Here is a 25040-nt window from a genome sequence, read left to right as displayed (position 1 = left end):
TAACAAATAAATGAAGGTACTTGAGGAGGGAGGACAACAAATTACTTGGAGGCACAGTTTACAGGCTTTGAGGTTTTCTTTTTAAAAAACTTTTGTTTTAAAATATGAACAGGAAAGGTTAATGATATCAGAAATTCATACTGCCATGTAAATTATAATTATTGGCAATTTACTGTGGAATCAACTGATTATTTTGGTAAATCAGACCACTTATTTTGGTACCAAAATATAGACTTAGGAGTCTAGCTTTAGGCACCTTTTGAAAACCTTGGGCAATATAATTTGTCATCTATATAGTGGCCTAAAAATCCCAAACTCTCTTCCTGAGGGGACTGAGAAATACTCTCTGGAATATAGTTCTGATGTATAGATTCTGTATACTCTGTCGGGGATGGGGGAAAGAAGCTGCATCCTGGAATCACATATCTTTATCCTCTTGAGAAATCATAATGGCGATGGAGGCCTTAGATAGGATGAGTACCTACATTATTTTAATGTGCAAACATTGGCAACTTGTTCTCCAAACTCTCATCATTGATGTCAGTCTTATCTTATACTCCCCTTTAAATTCCTTTTAGGTTTTTCAGATGTCTTACTAATTGCACAGTAAAGTTTATTCATTACTTAATCGTGTCTTACTATTTAAAAAGAAGGCTAGAAAACCTCTGGCAATGAATTGCTACATATAATAATTTTGGGTTCAATAATTATTGCGTTTTAATTAATGGTGTATGTATATTTTCCCCACATTGTGTAATATACATTGAGAAATTATAGGAGTGATTTTAAAAAATGCAAGAAATGTATTTGTTTAGTATATAGTATTTACTGATTGATGGCTGTATTGATTGCAAAGGAAAGAAAGAAAAAGTGATCTGAGGGAAGATAAATGTTGCTTTGATGAAGAAAAAGGCAGGGCTTTTATCTAAAGCAGGCACATTGTGCTCCTCAAAACATAGAAACAATGGGAGCCTTATACACCACACTCCACTGGCAACACTAAAACCAAAGTCTGAGTAAAAAAGAGTGCAAGGGGGATGTCTTTGTGCAAGAGAAAATAAAGAACAATTCATAAGCGTTGTGAGCAGAAAGATTTTCTCTTAAGTCTGAGCCAGACCTGACTGATAGGTATTCACATTCCACTGAAGGAAAGGCAACCTGTTGGAAAGGAGGACCTCAGGGAGGCTAAGGTTTTGCATTCATGTGTAGTAACCTATGACATTTGGAGGACTAAGCGTATCACTTGAAAGCACTAACCAAGTGTGTCCCCAGCCAATAGGAGCAGGTGGAGAGGGGATGAGAGAATGTGGGAGAAGAGATGCTGGCTTTTGGTAACAAATATCATACAGTCTCATTTTTGCCTATGTATGCACAAAAAACACATTCAAGCAGGTTCTGAAGCATGCTGCTTCGCATGCAAGCTTATAACATTGATTTCTTAAAGATTAATTGAGGAAACTTTTTGCTTACTGGATTGCTTTATGCATTTGCTGGTGAGAAGCAGTCTTTCTACAGAATATTCTGGATGCATTGCTTTTCTAACACCAATGTCCTTATTCCTCCTGCTTGCTGAAGCATGGAGAAGTCTTTTAGGTAATGCCACAGGGAACTGTGTGTGCTTGCCATTCTCAGGGGAACAGTGTAGTCAAGAGGGAGAAGAGCAGGGCCAGCCTTAGGGAAAATAGCACCCTGGATACACTTGAATTTTGGCGCCCATGGCCCCAGCTGCCTTCCCAGGCTCCCCACTCCACCACCATTACCCCAGCCCCTGCTGCCTCTCCGCTCTCCTCTCACCCCTCATTGCCCCAAACTCCCTTCCATGACCTTGAACTTCAGCCCCACCCTCCTTGCCTTTTACCCACAGCACCCCCAGAGCATGTCACCCACACATAGGACCAGTCTTTCCCTGCAGTGACTCTCATCTGGATGCCATGGTGATGGGCATCCTAGGAAATCCCACAGCAGTAACTGACTCCCCTAGCCCGTGCTTCAGGGACCCCCTTCAACTGGTCGTTGAGCTGGACAGCCAAGACAATGTAATAGGAAGTCTTCCGCACTCTGACAGGGTGAGCGGGCTCTGGGGCAGAGTTGTACCTCTCCTGCACCTCCCAAACTTTTCCACTCAGCACGGTATCCAGCTCCTCTGCTAGAGTGCCAGAGGGTCAGCAGCCCAAGGGGAGGTACAGTGACAGCAGGGAACCACAGGAGTGTGATGGCAGAGGAGCATTGTGACCTAAGAGCCCCAGAAAGAGGGGAGGGAACCAGAGGTGTATAGGTAGAATCACATTGGTGTGGGGATACGGGGGGGGGGGGGTGTCAGAGGGGGTGTCGTGACATGGTGCTCTAGAAGGGCAGATCTCTCCCCACCCCAATACTGAGCATCCCCAATATTCAAGTGCCCCTCCCCAGTCCCAGGGAAGATGGGTCATTGGGGGAGAGAGAGGTTAAAATACTCCAGCACACTGGGGTGGGTGCTGATGGTGGAAGGTTGGCTCCCGAAATAGCACCTCCCTTTGGGATGAGTAAGAAAAAGGGGAAGCCCCTGAGAGCTGGGGAACTGTGGGGTCAGTGTGGCATGCAGGAGGGGGACCTTGAAAACATGAGCGACACCCTGAGAACTGGGAGGCTGGGACCTTTGTGGCAGAGGGAGGGGCCTCCTGTGAGCTGTATGGGTATGGAGGGGGGCAGGGGGCACAGGGAAGGGTCCCCTAGGCTCTGGGGGCACAAAGAGTGGGAGCTGGGAGGACTGGGACCTAGAGGCATGGGAGGGCCATTGGAAGCTGTGGGGGGGGGAGGGCTGGGGGCACAGGGAGGGGTCCCCTGGGAGCTGGTGGTGGGGGCTAGGACCTGGGGGCCCAGGGAGGGGTTCCCTGGGAGCTGGAGGCACAGAGAGGGGGGTCCCTTCGGAGCTGGGGCAAGGTAGGGTACGCTGGGAGCTGGGAGAACAGAGATGGGGAGTCCCCTAGGAGGTAGGGCACAGGGTCAGGACCCCCTAAGACTTATTGGTGTCTTTGCCCTGCAGTTTTAGTTCCCAGTCCCCTTCCCTTCCCAACTTAGAAGAGGCTGGCAACTTCCAGCTCCCATTGGCTGGCCGAGATGCCACACTCACCTTCCAATGGGCAGCATAGCTTTCATTCAGGCCGCCCACGGAAAGAGGACTGGCAGGGCTTGGACAGTCTCAGGGGAGGAAGTGGGGAAGAGCTGGGCTCCCAGTTGCAGAGTGCAGAGACAGGACTCGGAGCACATGTGGGGTGGCCAGCACAGGGCCTCTGCTCAGGAGCTGGGAAGCGGAGGCTCCTGCCATGCCAGGCTGCACCCTGCAGGCAGTGAGGGGAAGTCTGAGCCCCTGGCCTTTGCAACACGGTGCCCGCTGGCTATGGCTCCCTGGGCGGGCCCTAACTGAAGCAATATGTGATGCAGACAATCAGTGGTGGGTGGTAATTGCAAAATTCTCCACTCCCTTGACCATCATTTGTTTTTACCTACAGATGGTCTCTGAAGATCAAGCTATTTTGTCTAAGTTGATGGGGCAAAGGAATGCAACATGTCTCCATAAGCTACTCAAGCAAAGGGTTAGTTTAGCCAGTCAAGGTTCGTTAAGGTCTTGCCCACCCTTTCACCCTAGGGCCTAGGCAATATTTTCTATAATCCCTGTTTACTCCATCACAACAGATGGATAGAATGTCAGATTTTATATCCAGAAAGGACCATTAAATTATCTAGGCTGACTTTCTTTATAACACAGGTCATAGAATTTCACCCAGTTACCCTTGCATTGAGCCCAATAACTTATGCTTGACTAAAGCACATCTTCCAGAAAGGCATCCAGCCTTGATTTCTAGACATCAAGAGATGGAGAATCCATCACTTCCCTGGGTAGCTTATTCCAATGGCTAATCAAACTGTCTATTAAAATATTATGTACCTTAGTCTAAATTGAATTTGTCTGACTTTAACTTGCAGCCATTGGTTCTTTTTCCTGCTAGATTAAAGAGCCCTTTTGTACCTGGTAACTTCTCCACATGAAGTACTTATACACTGTAATGAAGTTGCCTGTTAATCTTCTTTTTGATTAACTAAACAGATTGAGGTTTTTTTAAGTGTCTCTCTGTAAGACATTTTCTCCAGCCCTCAAATCATTTTTGTGGCTCATTTCTGTACCTTCTCCAGTTTTTTCACCATCCTTTTTAAAATGTGGACACCAGAACTGGACACAGTATTGTACTATCAGTCTCACCAATACTATATACAGAGGTAAAATAACCTCAGTGCTTGTATTTACTACTCTCCTGCTTAGAATCACATTGCTCTTTTTGCTACAGCATCATACTGGGAGCTCGTTTTGAGTTGCTTGTCCATTATGACCCCTAAATCCTTTTTAGTCAATTCTGTCCAGGATACAGTCTCCTGTTCTGTGGGTCTGACCTCCATTCTTTGTTCCTAAAAGTATGGCCTTGCATAAATATAAATATATGGTATATTAAAGCATACTTTATTCAAATAGGTCCAACACACCAAGTGATCCAGAACTTTTTCTATGACAGCTCTGATCATGATTTATCACCATGCCAATCTTTGTGTCATCTGCAAATTTTATCACCTGTGATTTTATATGTACTTCAAGATAATTGATAAAAATATTGAATAACATTGGGCCTAGTTTTGATCCCTGCAGAACCCCACTAAAATGTTCCCTTTTGATGAGCATTCCTCGCTGACAACAACTTTGTGAGATCTGTCATTTAGCCAGTTCTTAATCTGTTTAATGTGTGTTTCAGTGATATTGTGTAGAGCTAATATTTTAGTTCAGTACAAAAATGGAAGAATATTACAACTCCACTGTAACCTTTATCAACCAAAGTCATAAAGAATTAAATCAGGTGTGTTTGTTAAGGCCTGCTTTCCATAAACCGATATTGATTTATATTAATTATATTCCCATCCTTTAATTCTTTCATGATTGAATCCTATATCAGCTTTTCCATTATCTTGCTTGGGATTGATTTCAGGCTAACTGGCTTATAATTACTCAAGTCATCCGGCTTGTCTTTTTTTGAATATTGGCATGACGTTAGCACTGTTTAGGCTTCTGGCATTTCCCTGTTACTTCAGAATTTATTAAAAATTAACATCAGCAGGCCAGAGGTCTCTTCAGACTGTTTTAGGACTCTTTGGTTGCAAATTATCCAGGCCTGCCTATTTAAAAATGTTTATCCCTAGTAGCCGGTGTTTAACATCATCGGTAGTTACAAACGGACTGGTAAGTAGCATTACCACACTTTGTCCCTAGGGCAGGGAAGATAGACATCAGTGAACCTATAAAACCACTTTCAAGTTGCCATGGGGCAGTGAAACATAATGTCCATTATACTGTTCCCTTTTCCATAGGCCAATAGTATTGCCATTGTGATGTATCCAACCCCTGCTCACCTTAGGAACAGTTACCTGTTCTGTCACCAGTGTGTAGGTCATCAGGCTAGACTGCTTATGAGAATCTTGGTGAAAATTATATAGGAAAAGACTAATTCAGGTTTGGTGACAGATCCCATAAACCATGATAATGATAGGTAGTTTCACCGTTAACTATAGCACCAGCTGAAAATTAAAATCTTTCGACTGCCTAGCTATTGTGAAACAAGGATGTCGATTTAAATTAAGAAAATGTGTTGATGGTGTCTCTGGTCACATATACATAACGATGCAAAATCAATATAACAGACTCAACTCAGAGCAGGATGGAGTGATCTAAATCACTTATTTTAATCATTATTTAAATTTGGAAGCATGAAACTTTGATTAAAATAATTGTTTTTAATCATGTTTTGCATTTGTGCTGTCTAGTTATTTTCCTAAAGAAAGGTTGTTTCTCCTTGGTTGGTAAGCATTAAAACATGTTGGTTTGCAACTAAGTACAGCCTTGACGTTACATTTGGTGCTTCTATTTGCTGACTAGGAGTCTAATGTATCTATACATGTTTAAGCAATTATAGAGCTTAACTATTTACTAGTTGACTAATTTTTTGTTTGCAATTTGTGTCAAGCTCTATTTGGATGAAAATTTAAATTCAATTAAAAATGCACAAAAACAGCATTGGGGATTTTTTATTAAATACCACATTAAATATGCTGGATGCATTAAAAAAGTTCATCAACATGTTTTCAATTTAAAACTAACTGATTATTAAGCTGAGGAAGTATTTACTTGTAGTTAGCAAATTGTTTCTGGTCATCATATTCAAGACTTTAGAACTAGAAGATCTCCTTTCACAACTAGTTTTTGTTCAGAGATTGAAAGAGGAAAACAAGCGTTCCTGTTTTTTCAACTCTCAATTGTTTTCTTAACATTGAATTAACTCGTCATTGTTCAGAACTGGTTGAATAAACTGAAATGAAAAAAATATTCTCTCTGCACCTGCAGAAGAGGCTACTGCTATCAAAAGTTGGTTTAGCACTTCAGCACGCTCTAGTTCCAGGTGCTTAGCCAGTGACTTCCACCAGTCACTGGTAGTTTGATTTTCTTTAACACTTCACAGCTACTATGTACCGCTTAATATTATATTTTGTATTTAATTTGTGATTTTAATAGATGATGAAAAATTTAGGCCTTGACATAGGTTAATAGTTTTTTAAAAATAAACCTGTAATTTAAAATTAAATTTGAAAGTGAACCTATCTAACTGCCAGGAGTTAAATTAAAGGGGAAGCTGTCAAAGGAGAAAACAACAGGAAATGGAACAATTGCAAAGATGAGACACCTGAGGCCAACAACTTCAGGTAAACAGCAAGGGTCTTTGCTTAGGAAGAAGCTGTCTAACTGGCTCCATCCAGGCGTGGTGTACACTTCCCAAGGCTGACAGCCTAGGATCCTAAACCTTAAAATGCTGGCCTTAGGAAGGAGGAAGGGTGAATGGGTTGAGGCTGACACTCAAACTGACTGAGAAACACAGACTGCAACAGGGACTGCAACAAATGGGCTGATTCTCATAAAATCAATGTGACTGAATTTCATTTTTCCTGTTTCATTAAACTTTGCGTGCATATAACTATGGAACTGCCGTACTTCTCCACAGAGATTCATGTTCAAGTCAACAGGGTATGAGTCAACTAGCTTTTAGGAACCTTGTGAATATTGTTCGTCAGATAAGTCCATATCGTTTAGAAAAGAAAATCTACTCAATGCTACTTTGTACACATCACTTCTCCTCTTCATATGAGCTTCAAATGTATCAATTATAGCGTAGTAAGTAGATACGTGAAATTTGTCTCTAGGATTCAATGCTGTTTCTATTGCACTGCTATCATTTGCTTGTTTTTTCCTGCCGGCCTGGGCTTCTTTGTAGTTAGTATCAGGCAAGATATCTTTTGATACGTCTTCAAATCTTTCAAAATCATTCCTCAAAGTGTGTAAGTGGTCTGTTAATTATTGACAGAGGTCTACACATGTTTTCAGATCCAGTTCTTTTTCTCGGAGAGCTTGACTTGTGTGGTAAAAGTGTTGTAAAATTTCATTCCACATGGTCAACATGAATATAAACTCTAGTTCTTTCATCTTGTTTGCAATGTTTTCTGCCTCTCGTATAGTTTCTTCCTTTTGTGATTGGTCTTCAGCTATACTTTCTAATGCATCCACAATCTTTGAGTAGGACTCCAGAATTGCATTTGTTGCCACTGCATGGGCCTCCCAGCGAATATTAGAAAGAGATTTCAACACACGATCATTGCCCAAATATGTTTAAAGAACTTCCCATCGGTGTGCTGAGGCAGAGAAAAATGTATAAAGTAACTGGACTGTTGAGAAAAAACTTACTGCTACCAGACAAAAAGAAATCTCTCTCTCTTTTTTTTTTTTTTTGGGGGGGGGGGTTGCTTTGTTGGTGCCCTAAGCACATGCTTAGTTTGCCTATTGGGTAATCCTGCATCATGGTGTCCTAATAGTATAGCATGCCTTTCTTTGCAACTTGCAGAGTTTCTTCAATTTCACTGCTGCTGAGAAGTAGTAAAACTGATGATGCCATGACAAGCTTTCCCTTTCTCATTCTATTCAGCCTTGTTGATTTTTATATCACTTGAATCTCTAACAGAAAGAAGAAAGTTCCAAGTCCACCATGAAGTCACAACGTGTTTCAAATCTCCTATCAGGATGTGGCACTACTCCTAAATTAAGTATACAATATGTGTCAGCCTTGTCATAATATATTATAAAGGGACTCAATATCACATCAAATAAATGGTATCTTAAATATCGACCAAAACATACTATTCATATGTCCTGTAAATATATTTGTTCTGCCATAATAATACAAATAGAAAGATTAGCTACTGTGAGGAGGACAGTAAGATAGCGGCAGCTAACAGTTATGACAGTATGAATGTATTGTCACCCTATACTTTTAAGCCAAGATTTTTCAAAAAATTCTAAAATTAGGCTCCTAGGACCTTATGTAGGCACCTAAAAATGGTCTCATTGAGCTGGTGAATACTCAGCACTTTTGAAAATCGGTCAACATTTTTGTGTACTTCCTTAAGGACTTGGAAGAATGTAGAATTTTCTCCCCTCTTCTTTAACAGGAATAAATACATAGGATGAGTTGATGGCTTAACAGAATTGCTTTGATTTCTATGGCACAGGAGAACAGCTGCAATTTCAGGTAGCACATTGCAAATGTGTCTGTAGGCAGTGATGAGCTGCCAAAATCTTAACAACTGGTTCCCTATAAAAAGTTCTGATTTAAGGGATGTGCCCCAGTATGTATTTTTTGTACCAACAGGGTTACCACACGTCCGTATTTTCCCGGGAGGAATTTTTAAAATTTTTAAAAATTTTTAAAATTTAAAAATTCCTCCCGGACGGCAATTTACAAACCAAAAAGCCTGACCTGTCCGGGAAAATACGGATGTATGTTAACCCTGCCTCAAGTTCTTTTTTAAAAAGATGGGCCTGAACTAGAAATGAGCTCTGTTTCACATGTGTGGGTCCCTGCCACTCCGTGGGGGTGTGCTAGGGTGACCAGATGTCCCGATTTTATAGGGACGGGTCCCGGTTTTGAGGTCTCTTTCTTATATAGGCTCCTATTACCCCCCACCCCCGTCCTGATTTTTCACACTTGCTGTCTGGTCACCCTAGGATGTGCACATGTGTGGGTCCCAGCTGCTCCCTGCCCCCCTCATTGAAGCAGGTGTGCAGGGTTACTGCCCTGGGAACTGCAGGGCACCAGTGGACTTGGGGCCAGCTGCAGACAGGGATGTGGGGCAGGGCTAGCTGGAGGCAGGGGGTGCAGGGCTGGCTGCGGGCAGGGCAGGGGGTGCGGAGCTGGCAGGAGACAGGAGGGTATGGGGCTGGCTGAAGACAGGGCAGGGGCTGACTGGAGGTAGGGGCTGGTTGCAGGCAGGGCAGGGGGTGTGGCAGAGGCTGGCTGCAGGGGGTGTGGGGGTGGCTGAAGACGGGGCTGGTTGCGGGCAGGGCAGGGGGGGTGTGCGGCAGGGGCTGACTGCAGGCAGGGGTTGCAGGGATGGCTGGAATCAGGGCCTGGCTGCAGGCAGGGGGTGCGGCAGGGGCTGGTGCAGGCAGGGCAGGGGTGGCTGGAGATGGGCTGGTGCGGGCAGGGCAGGGGGTGGCTGGAGACAGGGGCTGGTGCGGGCAGGGCAGGGGGTGGCTGGAGACAGGGGCTGGTGCGGGCGGGGCAGGGCAGGGCAGGGGGTGGCTGGAGATGGGCTGGTGCGGGCAGGGCAGGGCAGGGGGTGGCTGGAGACAGGGGCTGGTGCGGGTAGGGCAGGGCAGGGGGTGGCTGGAGATGGGCTGGTGCGGGCAGGGCAGGGGGTGGCTGGAGACAGGGGCTGGTGCGGGCAGGGCAGGAGGTGGCTGGAGATGGGTTGGCTGTGGGCAGGGCAGGTGGTGTGTGCGGCGGGGCTGACTGCAGGCAGGGGTGCAGGGGTGGCTGGAGACAGGGGCTGGTGCGGGCAGGGCAGGGGGTGGCTGGAGACGGGCTGGTGCGGGCAGGGCAGGGGGTGGCTGGAGATGGGTTGGCTGTGGGCAGGGCAGGTGGTGCGTGCGGCAGGGCTGGCTGCAGGCAGGGGGTGCGGGGGTGGCTGGAGCGGGCTGGCTGCAGGCAGGGAGCGCGGGGGTGGCTGGAGCAGGCTGGCTGCAGGGAGGGGGTGCGGGGGTGGCTTGAACGGGCTGCTGCAGGCACGGAGTGCGGCAGGGGCTGCTGCAGGCACTGGGTGTGGGGGTGGCTGGAGACAGGGGCTGGCTGCAGGCAGGGAGTGTGGGGGTGGCTGGAGACAGGAGCTGGCTGCAGGCAGGGGGTGTGGCAGGGGCTGGAGACAGGGGCTGGCTGCAAGCAGGGGTGCGGGGGTGGCTGGAGACAGGGTCTGGCAGCAGGCACGGGGTGCGGCAGGGGCTGGTGCGGGCAGGGGGTGCAGGGGTGGCTGGAGACGGGCTGGCTGCAGGCAGGGGGTGCGGTAGGGGCTGGTGCGGGCAGGGGGTGCAGGGGTGGCTGGAGACGGGCTGGCTGCAGGCAGGGGGTGCGGTAGGGGCTGGTGCGGGCAGGGGGTGCAGGGGTGGCTGGAGACAGGGGCTAGCTGCAGGCAGGGGATGCGGGGGTGGCTGGAGGCAGGGCAGGGGGTGTGGCAGGGGCTGGTTGCGGGCAGGGTGGTGGGTACTCATGGGGAGAGCAGCAGGACGCAGCCCAGGCCCAGCAGAGCAGCCAGCGAGCCACCAGGCAGCATCGGGAGTCCCAGGGCCAGGGGAGCAGAAGGAGCAATAGGACTTGTGCCCAGGGCCAGGCGGCAGCCCACATGGCTCCCGCAGCGCCCTCGGCGGCCGGAGGGGGAATTACATCACTTCCCGGACGGAGCCCATCAAAGCCTCAGTGCCCCCTGCAGGGAAGCGGGTTAACAACCGGTTCTAAAACTGCTTCAAAACTTAACAACCGGTTTGCGCAAACTGGCGCGAACTGGCTCCAGCTCACCACTGTCTGTAGGAAGGGTAGCTATTCATAGTTGAGTGGCTGTGACTGGCTGCTGTTCCTACTCACCGGAGGATCACTGTTGTATTTGCAGCTCTCTAGAGGGAAGATGGTTTTGAGGCTTTCTGTGGTGTTGGACAGAATGTGCTTGGTGGACAGAGAATGGGAAGAGACCTATATCTAGAATTATGAGGCTAAGGACTTCTCAGGACCCTGTATCCAAGCCAGTTTATGACTGGGGACAAGTGCATTGAGACAGAACCAGATTATAGAAGAGGTTGCAATGCCGCATCAAAACACTCAGACTAACTCAAAGAGGGGCCCAAAACCAAACCTGGTATTTGAACAATCCCAAATGTTCTGGAAGTGAAATGCCAAGTGGGTCCATGCCTCAGGTCCACCCCTACTAACAACAAATAAATGTCGACATCTGACATTTTTGTTGTATTTACGGAAATGACATTTCAGTAAATAAAATGGTTTGTTTCCCCCCCTGTTATGATAGCCCATGTTGCTGAGTTGGAGTAATCTGAGGAGGAGGAAGAGGGCTGGAATGCAGCACAGTGGCTGCACCAGAGAAAAGGCCCTTCTGTTTTACTTGCCAGATATTTAGAAAAAATCCTAAAGAATTGTTCTGTTGTCTTCAAAACACTTCAAACAAAATATAACAAAGCAGCATTGAATATTTTCTCTCCCTCATTCTTACTTGGGGAAAATAGGCTCATTCTGAAAAATAGTACTGATCAATGAATGGGTATCTCTGCCTTCAGGATCATGAAGTAAAACTCTAATGACTGGACTTCTGTATCACCTCGATTTGTAAACAACCTGCTGCAACTTTAAAAGGGATTTTTTTATAGTGCTCAAATAAATTACCCACAAGCTGCAACTCTCACATCTAATAGCTGGACTCTGTTTTTTCCCATTGCTATTCATGGTTTGCAGTGTATGTAGAGTAATGTCTGGGATGGCTTGTGTACTGCCTTTCTATGGTTTGTAGACTTCTCGTGACTAACAGTGACCTAGGTCATTAAAAAATATACATGCAGATTACTCCTGTGATGACTGAAAAGTTGATGTGCTTTGTCTTCCCCACACAACTTTTTCTTGTTGGAGAATTGAAATTTGGAAGACTACCCTCAAATTTACATGTTTTTTTTTTAAAAAATGCTCAGAAAAATTATTTGGAGCAAGGGAGCGGAGAAATTTCCTAGAATCTTACTTCAATTCCTTTTCTAGCATATTTTTTAAAAGATAATTTATGTGAAAATGTATTCTTCCCCTTTCTGTGTACCATGCTTACTTTTTCATGAAGAATCATGGACTGACTCACATAATGCTAGCTCAGAGATGAAACCAGATAACCTATGAAGTCTGACATATATTGCTTGCCACACCCACAAACACAAAAAGTAGATCAATATCCTTGCATGTTGGACTAAAATAATGAGTCTGTTCTGTTACATTAAATGCTCAGTCATCCTTCTTAGGTCTGGTAAAAGTTTTGACAGCTGTTTCAAAAATGAACTTTTTCATTATAGTTATAAAGGTATAAATACAGGCTTCCATACCTTGTTACAGTGACAGGTGAGTAGAAAACCAAGGCTGTGTAATCTGAGAACTATTAATTATCAGATCAAATAATAGATTACAAAAAGTGCTTGAAAATAGTTTGTGAGAAGGAATATAGCTTCCAGATTGCAAATCTTGCCGTTCCCTTGAAGTCTGTTCAGATGCTACCCACTGTGTTAAGTGTGGGCTAGTTCTTCACAAAATGGTCAGTGGTCACTGGGGGTCAGCAACATAAAATAGAGTTTGTGTGTCTATTGATTATTGTTAAGGGGGGTGTGTGACAAAGGCGTTGAAACCTCACATTTAAACTACCTAGAATCCCTAGAACCCCAAGTTTGTGTCCTGACAGAATTTACTCAGTCCCTCACGAGCTCCATGCAATTCACTGTGTGAAGGTCTTTTGGAAGAGACCTTAAAACAGCTATGAATGTGAATAAAAGACCCCAGCAAAGTTTTCATAGGGCTAATCATTTGCAGGTGTACAGTTGGAAATATCCAGCCCTCTCCATTTTTGTATCGTTTGCTGCTTTCAGCCAAGCACAGACCAGTGCCACTTTCACAATGCATCTGAGCTCTATCAGCCTGGTGAACAAGAGAGCAAAGGTTATCTGTTTCTAACTGGTGTGTCACTGAGCTAGTCTTACGTGCATGATGTGTGCTGAATGCTGCAAGTAGAGTGGCCATGCTGCACTGCTAAAGGTCCCAGGTACATTCTAACATTTGTTAATTCAATAGAGGGTTAATGACCCTAAGCATCTTACCAGATAGTAGCAGATGACATTGTTAATGTTTATATTGCTATCCTGTACTTAAATGTATTAACTACATAGAGTTTTGAATAATTTTATCACAGTATATCAGACCATCTGAGGTTCTACATAGGGCAGTGATCAATACCTGATGCTTTTTATTAAAATTCAGGGCTGAAAAGCAACTGTGTAAACAGTACTTCACATTGCTCAACATATCTGATCACTGTGTATTCTGTTTGCTGTAGAGCGAAAAGGTTTTCTTTACTACTGCTAGCCCTACAAAGCCAACACAGCTCCGAGGGAACTGGATTCTAACCTTTCTCAATTACACCTGTACAAATCCATTTGAGGGCAATGAGGGCCTAATTTGGCTTGCAGAATCTTTATTAGTGGTGATGCCCAAGAAAGTAAGAAACCAGCTTTGACTTAGATCCCTTGTTGATTTTGTAGGGCTGCTAGTTAAACAGTGTTAACTGTTATAGACATATAACTGGGGTTTCTTGCACCTTACTCTGAAGCATGTGGGGCTGACTACTGTTAGAAACAGGAATCGAGTAGATGGATCATGGGTCTGATCCTGTATGGAAATTCCTGCATCCCTAATCAGACAAAGAGTTCATAAATTATGCAACATTGAATATACAGGGCCTAATTTTATACTGGTAATGATGCACAAATCATGCTTGTGCTCCAAGTTGAGTTTGCAGGGCTAGCAGTTAAACAATTTTTTTAACGTGAATTCAGCAGATCATACAAAAATTATTGGGATAAAATAAATATGGGGTCCCCAATGTCACTTGTAGAGTTATTTCCCATTGTAGAACTGCACTTTAAAGCATTTCTGCAAATCATGATTTTCAGTTGTTCAGTCTTATCCCTTTCTTAATGGAAATGGTTACAAAAATCATTAAGAAACTCACAAATTATAAAGTTCATAAATGTTAGCAGTTTTTTTTTACTAAATACAGGAATTTGTAGATCTTTATTCCGAATACATTCAAAGAAACATGAACTTGACATTTACCGCAAGTGTCAAGAGCATATACATGATGCACAGCAGATATTTGCTAAGGGCTCAGAATGCACGGCCAAATGTGCAGTGCAAAATGCCTTAGCTTTTGGATGCACCCCTCCCCTTCCACAGACAGCTTTAACGCTTGTGTTCTAGTGACTGGTGGCATACAGAAATGCAGGCTGATTTGTGATGCCTGAGATGCCTGTTACATTCAATCAATACATTGGATTCAAAGGTTTTGGTTTTGATTGATTTGTAATTTGAAAACGTAATGGCTGCCATTTAACTATTTGACTGTGCTAATTGCTTTATTAATTTGTATTTAATTATTGTTGCCTGCTGGTGGGTTACAGATATCCGTAGCTATCCATGACACCGCTATTATTATTCTTTACATGAAGCTTTTGTAGAAGTGTAATGCTTTCTTAGGTAGTGGTTTTGCTTGGCTCTAAAGAAGAAACTTCTGTGTTGAAAACCTTAGCCATTTTTGTTACCTATTATTAAGTATTCATTAAATTAAAACATAATTCATACATTTTTTTTCTTTTTGGTCTGCCAGAGCCCTTTCTTTTGTAAGAGGGACAGCTCTGGGCCCAGCCTTCCAGAGGAAGAGCTCTTATTTTTTTTAAGAGGCCAACCTACTGCTGCTTCCAGAGTTCTAGTCCTGAAACTGCCAGGAGTTCCTTCAAGAGACAAGATGGTGAGGTAATATCTTTATTCAACCTATGTCTGTTGGTGAGAGAGACAGGCTTTTGAGCTTACACAAAGCTCCTGCTCAGGTCATTTTATGAGTTCCTTCAGCAAATGCTCCATCTTTTTATGCGCACATTAAGTCCGGATATCTGTCAGGCTCTTGTGGTGACAGTAAAGAGGAGGAGTTTGAAAAAGACACCATAAGACAATCTCTTTGTCAATTTTCCTGATCACTTAAATATTTGGCCGTGTCATCATCATTTATATCTTCTGTTGAGGATTTCAAGAGGTTTCAGGTTCTGCTTGCCAGGCTATCTGGTGCATTTGATCTGGAGTGTTCTACAGTACTGGAGAGATCACACCAGATCTTTGATATTTTGAAGCCCCAGCAACAAGCAAGAGTGCCAGTCCCCAGAAATAGGGGGTAAATAGAGTCTGGCAGACACTTGTGAATAATGCCAATTTTCATCACTCTGACTTCAAGTAACGCTGATATTTCTCTCTTAAGTTTCATCCTGTTCCACAGTGATTTGGTTATTTTTCCAGTCTGTCCCACCTGTTTCCACTACTGGTGTGAGCTGTGAAGATGAAGTAGAGTCTAGGAAAAGGCTGCATAATAAAGAAGCCAGAAAGTTTAGACCTTCTGGGGAAGAAATCATCATCATCCTCAGTAACAACTCAGATGCAAGAGATACATTCACAGGCTTTTTTAGCTAAATATGCTTTTCTTAGGGCTTGTCTTCACTGTCGGGGTAAGCTGACCTAAGTTACTCTACTCCAGCTACGTAGCCTAGGTTGACTTACCACGGTGTCTTCACTGCACTGCGTCGACGGGAGATGCTCTCCCGTCGACTTCTCTTACTCTTCTCGGGCTATGTCTACACTACCATAGTAAGTCAACCTATGCTACGCAACTCCAGCTACGTGAATAACGTAGCTAGAATCTACTTACCTTAGGTCGAGTTACCGTGGGGTCTACACCATGGGGGGTTGACGGGAGAGACTTACCTTACTCTTCTCATCGGGTAGAGTACAGGGGTTGACTGGAGATCGATATGCTGTCAATTTGGCAGGTCTTCACTAGATCTGCTAAATCGATTGCATCAATTGCAGCAGCATCGATCTCCCCGGTAGTGAAGAGAAGCCTTTAGTCTCTGTGGGTACATCTACACAGCAGTTAAACACATGCAGATGGCCCAGGTCAGCTGGCTAGAGATAAGGGGCTATAAAATTGCTGTGCAGCCATTTGGCCTCGGGCTGGAACCCAAACTCTGGGACCTGCGGGGGGGAGGATCCCAGAGCCTGGGCTCCAGCCTGAACCCAAACGTCTGTACCTCCATTAAATAGCTCTGTAGCCCAAGTCCTGTGAGCCTGAGCCAACTGACACAGGCTGGCCACATGTGTTTAATTGCAGTGTAGATGTACCCTGAGAGGTTTTCCTTGTCCTGTTTGTTTTGGTAGGTACAGAGCCAGGCCTCAGAAGCAAAAAAAAAAAAAAAAAAAAACCCTCTCTCCAGCTGGAACCTCTTTTTGATTTCCTCAGCACAGCAGCAGGTTTTGGCATATGCCTGTAAGCCTTCATCTGACCACTTACTCCCTTTCCCTTCTCCCTCCCTGTCTTTTTCTTGAAAGCAGGGGGAGGACTTGTCTCTGACAAATGGGTGATGGACTTTATGCAGTAGATTATTTCATCCTTTTCTAGTCCATGACACTTCAACCCACCTTTCCCATCCCTATTCTCAAAAGTGGTGTGAAGTGAAGCTCTGCTCTCAATTAACAATAGAAAAAGTTTCTTAATACTGTTGGGAAAGGGATCCAATTCCTAATATTTCTTTGTTCCCAAGAACACAGAGGACTTTTTCCCATTCTGGATTTCACACATCCAAATGGTGATTTCAGCCTCTGTAATTCACTTTTTAAATCTACGGGTTTAGTTTGGGTCTCTGAGTTTCAAGGGTGTATATTTCCAGATGTCCATCGGACCAACTGCAGATACTCTGTGGCAGGTGCAGCTCATTAATTCCACTGTGGGAATGACCCTTTGGAAATTAGAGTCTTGGGTTTAGAAATCCTGAGGGGAAAACCCTAGAAAGATACTTAGATTGTGAGCTCTTTGACGCAGGAGCCATCTTTTGGTTCTGTGTTTGTACAGCACCTAGCCCAGTGGGGTCTTGGTCTACCACTGAGACTCCTAAGTTTGATGTTAATACAAATAATAATAAATAATGCAAAACTGAGCAGAAGGCTTAGTCTGGCATTTATTTTATTAATAGAGATAAACACCTGAAAGAGGGTGAGTTTATTTGGTTTGATTTTTACTAGGGCTGCACAGAAAGCAGAATTTCCTTTCCACACAGAACAAGAAAAGGAAAGAAAGAAAGTAAAAAAGAAAAAAAAATTAAAATTTTATTTTATTCAGAATCAGTCTGAAAACAATTTTTTAAAATTTATATGGGATGTGGCATTGAGAGACATGGCACTTTTGAAACCCCACCTGAAAAAAGAGGAAAAGGGGAGATCTCTTAAAATGGATGCAAGAATAGTCGCAACAACCTCAGGAGGCTTAGGCTGCACCCTAGCAGAAAACATTCTGGGAACAGGTGCTGGAGAGACCCTTTCCACCTGGACACACTGCTCTGGCTGTCCCAAGATATCCCTACCCAAGATGGGACGAGATGATAATCTAAAGAGGTGCCCTGGCCACTTCTGAGTATATGAGATTAGTCCTAAACTATCCATTTGTCTCCTTCCTAGTGGGAAAGGCACAGTCTGTGTATCAAGCTCTTGATGAGGAAGCTCTTACAGACTACCAGAGCATCACAGCTGCTGTTCTGGACCAGCTGAAGATTTCAGAGGAGAGGTACAGACAGCAGTTCCAGAGTGTGCCCTTTTCCTTATGGATTTTTTGTCACATACCTTTGCCCACTACTAGAGGGACAGGCTGACTTATTGGTTCAAGCCTGACTATTGGACAATAGAAGGAATTTATGGACAAAACAGCGCTTGAGAAGTAACGAGTCTGGCTGTGGAGCTGTGGGCTAAGGTGTGCTACTAGCAGTCATCTACAGTAGTAAAGGTTGTACAACAGATGGTATAACATGTAGAGGCTAAGCCACCACAGAAACCACCATGGCCTGGTTGCAGTTTAGAACTGAAAGACCATTGTGGAGAAGAACAAAGAGGTTTAGGGAGTCCAGGAGAAAGCCAAAAGGGAGAAGGGTATTTGACCACATCAGAATAGTGAGCCCCATTCGTCCCTCCAGTGGCCTCCTCTTCCTGTGACCAACATAAGCACAAAAAAAGTTCTGTTCCTATGTAGAATTTTGACGAAGGCAGATACAACGAGGAGTCCGGTGGCACCTTAAAGACTAACAGATCTATTTGGGCATAAGCTTTCGTGAATAAAAAACCCTATCTGAAGAAGTGGGGTTTTTTTATCCATGAAAGCTTATGCCCAAATAAATCTGTTTAAGGTGCCACCAGACTCCTCATTGTTTTTGTGGATACACACTAACACGGCAACCCTTCTGATACTTGACTAAGGCAGATGTCTTTCTGAGGTCACAGGGTCCAGAATCCTCTAGGAAGGTACAGTGCCCATGCAGTTAAAGTAATGACTTGCCTGATGAACTCAAGGTGAACCTAAATGTTGATGGAAGAGGAATTAGTAAGCTCTGAGTTGCTGCAGGCTAGACACCTGTGTCCATGGGCACTTGAGGACATAGACTTCAGCTTCTAATCCACGTTAGAGGAACAGGGATGCCAACTCTGGGTTACAGGGTCCTGATCATTACCCTGGACAGCTGTCGTGGGGCAAAACTAGAGACACTTTTATTCTCCCCTAGGAACTGGAGGTAATAGGACAGGCTTTATTATTGCAGATGGTGTGAAGCTCACACTCCACAGGACAGCAGCAATACTATGAAGATTGGTCCTGCCCTTAGTGCTCTGATTGGCAGACTGGAGAAGATGTTTTCTCCACCCATATTTCCTGTTTCCTCCCTCTGATTGGAGGAGGGATGAGCACTCAGGCTGCAAGAAAAAGCACATGATGCCCTGGTTCTACAGGAGCACAGCATGATGAGAGTCTGAGTAAAGAGCTGGGAGACAGGCCCAGGGAGCAGTCCGAATGCATGGTTCCCATGAGCCTGCACCACACCTAAGGATTAGCCATAGCCCAAAGGGAAGGAGGTTCCTTACTTTGGAACTTAGGATCTGAGGCTGGAGTTAAGCCTGTTTGTGATTGATAGAGGCAAAGTTCCTTTTAGGCATCAGAGGTTTGTTATACTCCCATTTGTTTCATTTGCCAAGAGTGAAGCTGAATGCAGTTTAAATTGAAAAAGTGGAACTTTATTAAACCCTGCAAACTGTTCTGTCCATGTGGCTGAGTTGCTTCTAGCCTAATTCCTTTTGTTCCCTGTTTTTTCTGGTGTCTCTTCAATAATACTCCCTCCAAGAAACATGGTCCCATCTGACTTCAGCATCACTGATCATGTTACCGCTTCCCCATTTTACAAACATTTTAATATAAACATTAAACACAGATAATTAAACACACAAATCCCTTTGGCCGGATGTTGCTCACACGTAACCAGTTTGGAATCTTGTCTTTAACACAGACTCAGCTCTGAGATAGTTTGGCTTCCTCAACAAACAACCACATCAGGAGTGACCTATCTCTTTCTTCCTGTCACTTGTCTCCAAGTTGCAGCAAACCATCTCTCTGAGGAGTCTTCTCCCTCCCTATGGAGTTGGCCTCCGGATGGTTTTCTGTCTCTCCATTCTGTGATGATCTCTGTAGTCTCTCTTGGGTGTTGTATTTCCTGTTCCTTTGGATGACTTGTCCCTCTTGTGTAGTCATCTTGTATAAGCTGGGTGCCCCTGCACCACTCTCAACTCTATTAGTCCACTCCTTCTGTTGTGTACCTAATCGCTGGATCCTCACAGGAATGCCTGTCTCCAGGGCCAGTAGGTCTTTGACTAACCTGGTATACTCTAGAGCCTGCACTCTCTGATTGTTGGCCATCTTCTCTTGGCCATCTTCTCCATCCTTCTGGCTGCAACAGGTGCCCCCCTCATGGAAACTCCTCACATCGGTGTATTGCAAAGCAGAAAATTGGTGGTGTGAATTGACCTCAGGTATATACAACAGAAAACATTGTGAAGATGGAATAATTGTAACATTTTAATGCACTTGGCTTTGGGACAGTGTTTTTTCATGATGTGGTAACTCTAGTTCAGATCAGAAATCAATTTGAACCATTGCCATTTTAAGACCGGTGACTGTTTCAGAACCAAAGCATAGTAAAACCAACCAATATGTTGTGGCTCCAGTGGTTCTTGTAGATTGCAGTGTGCTGAAGGTGATAAGTTTGTGCCAGATGCGTCTACTGGGTCACTAGACGATCAAAGGTGTTACATGCAGCTTCTGCACACAGGCGTACCTCCTGTTCATCAGCCAAAGAACTATGTGGACATTAAACTGCAGTGGCAGCTGTTCCCTTGCTCTCCCAGCGGAGAGACAGCTTATCCATGGAAGCAACTTTTATAGAAGAATAAGCAAAAAGAGAGAGGAAATGAAGCAAACATGTCCCATGAAAAGGATGAGTTTCAGTTATGAAAATCTCCAGTGTGTATGCTATTTTCACAGTACCAGGGTACCTCCTGTACTCCCACAGCCTAGTGTTGTTTCTCGTAGTGCATGGTAAATATAAATAATGCCCTAAGGAGTTCGTCAGCTGCAGCAGCTTTTCAACTGTGAAATTTACGGACTAAAATGTTCTGCATGTGCACCATTGAAATGCACAATATCAACTGAAAAAACAACCTGTGTATATGCTGACGGTATCTTAAGCATGATTTGGGTTTTATTTTTATTTTATTCTTTACTATATTTTAAAAATTATTCCTGAAATGTGGCTTTTATCTAAAGAAGATTCTGCAGTTAAACTGAGACCATTTTTAGGGTTCTAGAATCATAGGACTGGAAAGGACTTCAGGCACTGTTCCCTCTAAGCTGTGCGCGTGTGCGTGCGCACACAAATCCTAAACCCTGTGCACATGGTGAAACACCGTGCGCACAACAATTTGCACAGAAGCACAACAATTTGCACAGAAGAAATTTTTTGCGCACATGGCCTGTGAAAAATTAGAGGGAACATTGACCTCAGGAGGTCTTCTAGTCCAGTCCCCTGTACTCAAGGCAGGACTATGTATTATCTAGACTCAGGTGGGCAAACTACGGCCCGGGGGCCGCATCCGGTCCTTCAGATGTTTTATTCCGGCCCTTGAGCTCCTGCCGGGGAGCAGGGTCCAGGGCTTGCCCCGCTCTGGCGCTCCAGCTGGGGAGCGGTGTCGGGGGTTTGCCCTGCTCTGCACGTGCTGTGGCATGTACCCCCTCTAGCTCCTATACAGGAGGGCTCCACATGCTGCCCCCGCCCCAAGCACCACCTCCTTAGCTCCCATTGGCTGAGAACTACAGCCAACGGGAGCTGCCTGGCTTCACCTCCACATAGGAGCCAGAAGTGGGACATGCCGCTGCTTCCAGGAGCTGCTTGAGGTAAGCGCCAACCGGAACCTGACCCCCTCCCCTTGCCCCAGCCCTGATCCCCCTCCCACCCTCCGAACCCCTCAGTCCCCACCCCAGAGCCTGCACCCCCAGCTGGAGTCACACACCCCTCCACACCCCTGCCCCACATTGGAGCTCCCTCCCACACCCTGAACTCCTCATTTATGGCTCCACCCCAGAGCCCTCACCCCTAGCTGGAGCCCTCACCTCTGCCCACACACCAACCCCCAATTTCTTGAGCATTCATGGCCCACCATACAATTTTCATACCCAGATGTGGCCCTCTGGCCAAGAAGTTTGCCCACCCCTGATCTAGACTATCTCTGGAGGGTGGTTGTCTAACCTGAGCTTAAAGATCTCCAATGGTGGAGATTCCACACTCTCCCTTGGCAATGTATTCCAGTTGTTGACAATATAGGTGCAAAACTAACTTTGATTCATGGAGATGTGGCAAAAACGTATTTGCTTTGCGTATCCCCTGTAATGTACTTTTTTCATATAGGTGTGTTTGGTTTCGTGTGTGTCTGTTTGTACATATGTGCTTTTGTATTTCAACAATGTGAAGTAATTTCAGAATTGGCTTTTATATCACCTTTCATCCAAGAACCTCCTGGTGCTTTAAATAGGCAGAGAGAAGTCGTAGCATCTCTAGAGAGGAAATCTTGCTTGAAAAATGTCTGTCTGTTTCTGCAAGTGACAGGTACAATAATAGACAGATCATCGGAAGCTGTGGTGTGCGAGGACGGCATGAACAAAACCCTTCTCCTCCCCATATTTGTCCTGGCTAACTCATGCAGAATCAAGTGGGAGGGCAGTGTGTGAGCTTTTCCCACCTTATCACCTCCTATCGCTAGCACTGAAATCCTGGCCACACCCCCACTCTTCATGATGACTTACCCTCCCAGTCTGCTGATTTCTTGTTAAACTCTGATTGCAAAGAGTTAAACTGTTTCCATATGTCCGGTATGAGAATAGAGTGTGTAGCCCTTGGCAACCACAGCTGAATCCAGCTGCAGCTGCTACCTGTGTGTTCCTCTCTGAGTGTGTGTGTGCGCGTGAGCGCAGTGACATCTGAACCATGCCCTGATTGTGTCAATGAAACTGTTATATCTTTGTTGGGGAGATATTAATTCTGAGCAATTATACCCACCCCCCATCTGCTCAGAGCTGACCGCGGACCATGTCAAACAATATACAACACAGAAGAATGCAAATAAACTTTAGTCTGCATAGCCCAGCAAAGCAGTTAGCCGCCCACTTGCAAGATACTAAACTCTTGTACACATGATACACAAAGAATGCTAGCTAGTTTCACCAATCCCTTCAGACAAAAAAAAAAAAAAAAGAAACCAACCTGATCCTTGTCTTTATATCTGTGAGGTTGGAGTTCTTGCTAATAAAGGAGCTTTTCCCATGATGCAGTGTGATAAGGATTGGCCTACATGTAGCCCAGCAAGGCACTGCTGATGTTTTCTTGATTAGGTGTCTTATCTTCCATTGAGCTGCATCTGATGAAGGTTGCTGACAGCATAATGGCAGGGAAAGCATCGGACAGCTCCATAAAATGGCAGCTATGTTATGACATGTCAGCCAGGACCTGGTGGATGGTAAGTTGGCGTGAAAATGTTTTTTTCTCCCCGAAAGATTTTTTCCCCCTTTTCTGAACTCCTCCTTCATTGTTGCAATTCACGTGTTATAAAGTTCAGAGTCTGTGCAAAAGTTTCAAACACAAGTTCAGTGACTCTGAGGAATCCCTAAACTTCACAGTGCATTAGATAGGGTTTCTCTTCTATTGTGACGGGGGCATGGGCCTTCTTTTTAAAAAGGCAGCAAGGGCAGCATGAGATTTTTCTTCTTTTTAAAAAAAAAAAAGGCAAAATGCAAATTTTACAGTGTGCACCAAGCTGGCTGGTGTGAGAATGTGGAGGTAGAAGCAGTCACAGAAAAAGAAAGCAGCTATGTCATCATGTTCTTGGCTAATTGTTCTTGAGTTGGTCTTAAAACAGAAAAATCTGCCTCTTTATTCTGTTTCCTCTGAATGATTATTTAGAAAGTGTATTGTATCACATTGTGAGCAGCTTCCTAATCAGTATGCAATTGTCCCCCACGCTTCCCCTTTATTTGGAGTCCTCCTCCCTTACAATGAATACAGTAACTGGAGCAACTACTGATTAATATGCCGCTTGGCATAATTAAATTTAGTTAATGAGGCTATGCATATTCAGTCCATTTTTTTCTTTGTGTGGGCAAGCGTGGCTTTTTTGTTCATATTTATACAGCTGCAAATGAAGGGTAAAAAAAAAAAAAAGAGAGAGAAAGCACCCAGGGAGGAGTGGACCCTGACAGACAACTTTTTATCGCTACTGGCTAAAGGAGTCAGAATTTTACTTAGATCAAAATACTGTGGCCAGGAGCAAGTATTTTGGAAAGAAAAGCTTTACTTCTCACCAGTGCTACATGAAGTTTTCTTCATATACTGATTTTTGTAGACAAAAGGTCTCTTGTATGAAAAGCTATGCCATGAATGGGGACCTTCTGCTAGCTAACATTCCATTTTGAATATTAATTTCATTCTTGGGTTGCTTTGTCTGGTCATGTATTTTTACCCTTTTCATTCTTTCCTTGATTGCCTTTGCTTGTTTGTCTGGATAATTATTATGCTTACTGCATGGGCTGTTTTTTTCACAATTAGTACAGTGCTGAGACAATAGGCACTTTATTCTTGGCCGGTGGGTATGGGGAGCACCAGTGGATAGCACATCCCAGTGCCTGGACAGAAGGAAGCTGTCTGATTATTATTGCCTTCCTACACTACTTTGCAAGGACTTTATTCTTTTTTCTAATGGTGGAGGTTTCTATGAGCCTTCAATGAGGGTGCCATATATTAAGGGAGTATTTAATTTAAATTATGTTTGCTGCTTGTGATCATTTCTGTACATTTTCAATGCAGAGAAGGAGAGTTTTTCTGTCTTTGCTACTTGTTGAGCTACTGCAGTCTGAGCTATCATGTTAATTTAAAAAGAGTAGTTACTCAGGAAAAGAAAGCGAGTGATCAGCTATTTTGTGAATCAGCTTTTGTCAATGGGACTAATACTTTATGGTAGTATATTTAAGTTCATATTTAAAACTTTAATCAGACTTTAGTACTGTATGTACGTATATGATTGAAATGAGCTATTAAAGTGGCTGTTCAGAGGAAGATACTCTAAAATGTTTGCATAGCAGATTTAATTAATCTTGCTTGTTCAAAGGTTTGGGGGGGGGGGAGGGTTGAGCACTGTTCCTTATTTTAATAAAAGTTTCTCTACGGATAGTTTTCAGTAAACTGGAATTTGTTTCCAGAGGGGGAAAAAGATCAATACTTTCACTACATGCAGTATTTTATCTGTAAAATACAGATAATTAACGTAAATGTTATACCATTAGTGTGTCTTGCATGTGTATTTTTAAAAAGGAGTTAAAAATTGATCTCTACT

At 44.2% G+C, this 25040-nt stretch overlaps 1 protein-coding gene and 1 long non-coding RNA gene across 8 annotated transcripts in view; one reads left to right on the top strand and one right to left on the bottom strand.

Moving 5' to 3' along the window:
* LOC142072213 (uncharacterized) overlaps positions 1–23009 on the bottom strand; it is a 46322-nt gene extending 23313 nt beyond the window's left edge. Inside the window, exon 1 of the long non-coding RNA XR_012668624.1 lies at positions 22919–23009. This is a non-coding gene — a long non-coding RNA (uncharacterized LOC142072213). The remainder of the gene's footprint in view (positions 1–22918) is intronic.
* An 18-nt stretch (positions 23010–23027) lies between these two features.
* The window catches only part of NFIB (nuclear factor I B), a 338695-nt gene continuing 336682 nt past the window's right edge, over positions 23028–25040 (top strand). Inside the window, exon 1 of one of the 7 annotated variants that reach the window (XM_048849958.2) lies at positions 23028–23171. In XM_048849958.2, coding sequence (XP_048705915.1) covers positions 23076–23171 — 96 coding nt within the window. In that variant the 5' untranslated portion in view covers positions 23028–23075. The remainder of the gene's footprint in view (positions 23172–25040) is intronic. The other 6 variants (XM_048849959.2, XM_048849954.2, XM_048849956.2 and 3 more) reach the window with 6 other exon arrangements.

The sequence above is a fragment of the Caretta caretta genome, chromosome 5 (genome assembly GCF_965140235.1).
Source record: "Caretta caretta isolate rCarCar2 chromosome 5, rCarCar1.hap1, whole genome shotgun sequence".
Lineage (NCBI taxonomy): Eukaryota > Metazoa > Chordata > Testudines > Cheloniidae > Caretta > Caretta caretta.
Note: the sequence above shows the minus strand (reverse complement) of the source record. Positions and strands in the feature narration are given on the sequence as shown.